Raw genomic sequence first — 5,000 nt, forward strand, 5'->3', positions numbered from 1 at the left:
ATAGGATTATAATGAAACACGTGTTACAGTAACAGCATCAAGCCTGTGAATAAAAAAGAGATACGTTTTTTGCCAATGTTTTGACGAGTAGGCCTATCATATATATATAACTCTCATCGAAAAATGTGATTAGTTTGTATTTATTCATCTCATTCAGCACCTTGGATAGCGACTCGGAGGGTACATATCAAAAGCTCGATTCCGTTTCCCTCAGAAGGGCGCAGCAGACCATATAGTGTGTACTCTCCTCTGAGAAAACCTTTCCATAATACTGAGGAGGAGAGGAGCCGAGAACAATGGCATTACTTACACTTCAGTGGCCCTGGTTGAGTTGTGTCTCACGGGGAGGGGAGATGAGGGGGGTGGTGGAAGGATACCAGACGCGCGTATCTGAAGGGGTTGGCGGGTAGTTTGAACCAAAGAACAGTACACTTTTGCGGTCTAGTCCATGTTACACGATTCAAAGCTCCAGCCCTCGTTGCGTTGATAGCCTACACGTGAGACGAGATGAGAGATGCTCCGGGATCAAGCCGGGTTAGGGGGGAGAGGGAAAGGGGAGGTTGGCGGTGATGATGGCAGGATCAAGGCGGGTTCATGAGGAGAAGACATTGCCAGGCCCAGCTCTGACCCCTCATACTATAAAGCCCTTTTGTAGCCAACAGGAGCCTCTCGGATCTTTATTGCAAACCTTTTATATAATAATTATTTTATTCCTTTGCAAATTAAACCACATGAATACGATCATATTCCATAACAAAATAAACACCTTACCATAATCTAAAGAGAACAAAGGACTTTCAATGTCCTACGTGTTTTTAATGGTTCATGTTTTGATAATACTGATAATACTATTCAATCTTTTACCAAATCCTTGAAAGTTGCAAGACACTCACTTCCCAAGTCGCAGGAAAGAAAGTTCAAGGAAGAAGTTACGTCTATGGGAAAGTTAGATAAGAGCCACCTAGTGTTCATCACAGTAAACGGTGTGTTTATCCATTTGTCTGCCCACTCTGTCCTGGCTATACCACTTTGTGACAGTGCGTGTTTATTTGGTAGTGGTTCTTACATTTTATCGAGTGAGTCATGCACGAAACAATCTTCACCAGCTCTTTAACTGCAGGCCAGTCAGCTCAATCTGTTATTCTATGTCCCACCAAACCTTTTCACGCAATTACCAAGAGAACATTACTCATGCTATTTCACAACAGACAATGGTTTAGGGGGGTTGATTGGAGATGTGTGTTTATGTGAATGATTGAGAGGGAGAGATCAAGGGGGATACAGAGGGAGGGAGAGGGGGGAGAGAGGGAGAGAGTTGAGTCACCCTAAATGGGCTGAAGCCAAGTACAGAACAATGAGTTCCCTGTTTGATTTCCCCCCTGCATCCCCCCCAACTGAAGCCCCCTCTATGATTTGTCAAAACATGATCTTCTGTACCCAGAGGACAGAGCAACACAGTCAATAAATACACAAGATAGAATAAAAACAATACATAACTTAAACTAATAATAATTGAATATCACTCACCCTCTCCAGATGCTTATTTTAGATATTTATTAAGTCTTGCCCAATAAATGAAGCATTCACTTTTTTAATTAAATACAGATAAGATGTCTGAGTTGCGTTAACATCGCTGGACTGAACATAGAAAGTATACTGGACATACAACACAGGACCTATATTAATTACAGGTGGTTTACATTGACACCCTGCCTTTGATATTTGGCAGTGATTAGCAAAGGCAGAACTATAACAGAAACTATATAGAGACACAGGAATGCAGCGACAATAAATCTTAAAATATAGCACACTTAATTTCCATGGAATGCGAGAAATCAATCGCCCCCAAAGAATCGGTCACAGTAGTTGTTTTTTTTTTACATTGAACCAGTCTTTTTTTATTAACCAACTGCAGCAACCAAACAAACACATCTTTCATCCATCAGACAGCCCAGTAGCCCCTGAAACTCATGCATTCATATATACGATTTAAAAGGGTTTAGATCCATGAAGATATGGAACAACAGTTTGGTACCGCAGGGGCAAGAATAATAGAAGACACATGAGTGAAACATTGAAATAAAATTCAATCAAAATAAATCAAAGAATAAAAATCAACCCTTAAAAGAATATAGCACCAAAATATTGAACTGCATTTCTGAATGGGACTGACATTTATATTGAATTACCTGGAATGTGTCGGCTTGCCAAGTCAATGAAGAATCACTGCTTAACAGGAGCTCTGAACCGGAGCGGTCTGAGAAGAGTCTCCAATCCACTTATTCAGTGCCCCAAATTATGATTACTGTTATTATTATTGTCAATATGAGATAGTCAACAACTACTCTATGGTCCATCTCAATGAAATGAGCTCTGAAGTTAACAATACGAATGATTCTTCATTTACAATCACAGTGAGTTTAATTTGCCAAAGTCTTCAACCCAAACCTACAATTTTAAAACTCTACACAGGCAATAGCATCTCCACCACAGAGATTTAACATTCAAGTTGCAATAAATACTTACGTATACTATGTTATAACTCTTTTTCTATAGACATATTTTCCATTGATAGAATGTGATTTTTTTTACCTGGCACAGGAATCAAATATATTAAAGCTTTCTGTAAACTATGATGTTGATAGTAAACTGATCACAATCTTTCTTGTATAAAAATAATTGGCATATCAGGAACATAAAACACTGCAGTTTCAGTTGTAGAGGTTATGATTTGAGGTCATGCACCTTAGTCCCATGTAGAGAACATAGTTAGACACACAGACACAGGAAACTCTGCATCAAACAACCTGTTTTGTAAGTAAAAGAGCTGTTTATGATTACAAATTATTCTGCACAAACTGCTAAAATTTAAGTCATGGTTGGGTTGCCAAGGTTACAGTTTTATTCTAACTACATTGGTAGTCACAGTATCACATTGGGTGTTTTTCTCAGTTTTACCCGCTAGATGGCATTGTTTACATTAAGGAAAATGTCATACTTAGGTTGGCCATTTAACCCGTTTTCCAGACGACGTTCAGAACCTTCACCACCTCTTCATAAATGATGAAGACTATGGCCACATCCAGACACACTCTGCCCAGCCGGGGAACCGTACCCTTATAGAATCTACAGAAAAAATATGCAGAGGAGAGAGAGAGAGAGACAAACACAGGGTGATATGAGCATCTACAGAAAAATAAACCGCTTTAAATCAGTACCCAAGAATCAACATACAGGGGGAAATTGTCTCAGTGCACTGTGAAGTCAGGGATTAGGAAAGCACATGCAAAACATATATGAATAATTATGGATATGGATTTCAATTTTTTTTAAAAATAAGACTGCATACATTAAAGTGATGGTTTGTTAATTTGAATACAGGATTAAACCTCACTTTAATTTGACACAAATTGGCATGACCTTTTAGAAATTATTTGATAAATGACAAATGAAAAATATGCACTTATTATGGAGTGGTGAATGTGTACTCACGCTTTCACACCCTCGTGCCTGAGGATTTTAACGGCACAGTCTGCCGTACTTTTATATTTATGTGCCTCCAGACCCTACAAAAGGAGATAAAGTAAAAGCTTAGGAGATATATACGTCTGGGTAAACCAATAGTTCCCCAAAAGTCATTCAAACCAAACGCCCTCCACGTCGTTTTAACCTCACCAGCATTTACTGGCAGTCTAAATATACCTACGTTAACATATCTCCATTTACCTTTTAATACAAAAATGCACCATCGTATACTTTATGTATAGCTTATAAATCCTCCATGTCGCACAAATTCATCTACATATCAGGCGAGCCCAACTGGGGTACCCTACTAAGGAGTGTGAAATACTGGTTAAACTGCCTTCACTCACTGGCGTGAGCAGCGTACAGGTGCGGTGTACACGACGTACCTGCATTCTGGTCTTAATGACATCCAGCGGGGTGTTCCCAAACACACTGGCTGCACCCGCCACGGCTCCGAACAGACCGGTGAGGAGCGGGTTGATATACTTGTTTGGGTTGTCGCCTAGGGAAAGAAAAGCACAGCGCTGCAAGTCAATAGGAGTCCAGGGGTAGCATTGCACACTCATTGAATAGCCTGTTGCACAACTAACATTATGCTGTATTTCTCACAATCGCCACTAGAGGGCAGCATTCACCCATGGTTTTTTGTAAGTTCTGCGATGTTACACATGGCGTACTTGTTCGTACACACATTTCTACATACAAATATTCAGAAATACGACTCAAGAACACCAATTTCTAAAAAAATAGGATCCCAATATTGCCTTGGATGAATAATTTTCTAATAGAGCTCCATACTATGAATGTATATGAAAGTATGAACACACTAACGCACCTTTGTACCAGTTCCTGAGCGAGGTCATGACATAGAAGCGGATGGCCTGGTTGGAGCCCTGTTTGAGGACGGTGGCGGTGAGGCCCTGGTACGTCCCTCTCAAACCTGCTCACACAGACAGCAGCACAACCCTATTAGGAAGTTATATCAATCACATCTGTGGGCCCTGCCTCAGGATCTCCTGATGGTGGCCTTCTGGGTCAAAATACTCCTGGAAAGCCCAACAACCAAACACGGTAAAGATGCTTCACCTTGGGTATTGATGATCTCTCGAACTCCATGGTAGAAGCCCTTGTATTTGGGATTGGCTGAGGTCTGGTCGTGGATGAACTTGACCTGCACAGAAAGGGGGGGGGGGGGGGGGGGTTAAATAGAACACATACAGGCCTTAGAAAAATAGCAGAGGATGCAGAAATAAATAAATACAACACATGGAAACCGAAAACACCCAAATAGAAGTCACGTGTTTAAATCACAACAACTGTGAGGTTCAGTGAAATAGATTGAGTGGACGACATGAGGTGAGGTGCAATTAATCAAGCAGGAGAGAATAATCAAGCACATGCATGCAGAACCTGCTGAGCCTTGGAACAGGTCTTCAAGGCACGGCCTGCAGCAGGCCCATGCACACTGACTCTAC

General features: G+C 40.9%; 1 protein-coding gene across 1 annotated transcript in view; it reads right to left on the reverse strand.

The window, feature by feature from the left end:
- Nucleotides 1-1,539: 1,539 nt before the first annotated feature.
- Nucleotides 1,540-5,000, reverse strand: part of si:dkey-178e17.1 (tricarboxylate transport protein B, mitochondrial) — a 16,492-nt gene continuing 13,031 nt past the window's right edge. Inside the window, exons 5-9 of the mRNA XM_060054392.1 lie at nt 4,612-4,696; nt 4,361-4,465; nt 3,912-4,027; nt 3,493-3,566; nt 1,540-3,126 (exon numbers count right to left, since the gene is read on the reverse strand). Coding sequence (XP_059910375.1) covers nt 3,012-3,126; nt 3,493-3,566; nt 3,912-4,027; nt 4,361-4,465; nt 4,612-4,696 — 495 coding nt within the window. The 3' untranslated portion in view covers nt 1,540-3,011. The remainder of the gene's footprint in view (nt 3,127-3,492; nt 3,567-3,911; nt 4,028-4,360; nt 4,466-4,611; nt 4,697-5,000) is intronic.

The sequence above is a fragment of the Gadus macrocephalus genome, chromosome 6 (genome assembly GCF_031168955.1).
Source record: "Gadus macrocephalus chromosome 6, ASM3116895v1".
NCBI classification, from domain to species: domain Eukaryota; kingdom Metazoa; phylum Chordata; class Actinopteri; order Gadiformes; family Gadidae; genus Gadus; species Gadus macrocephalus.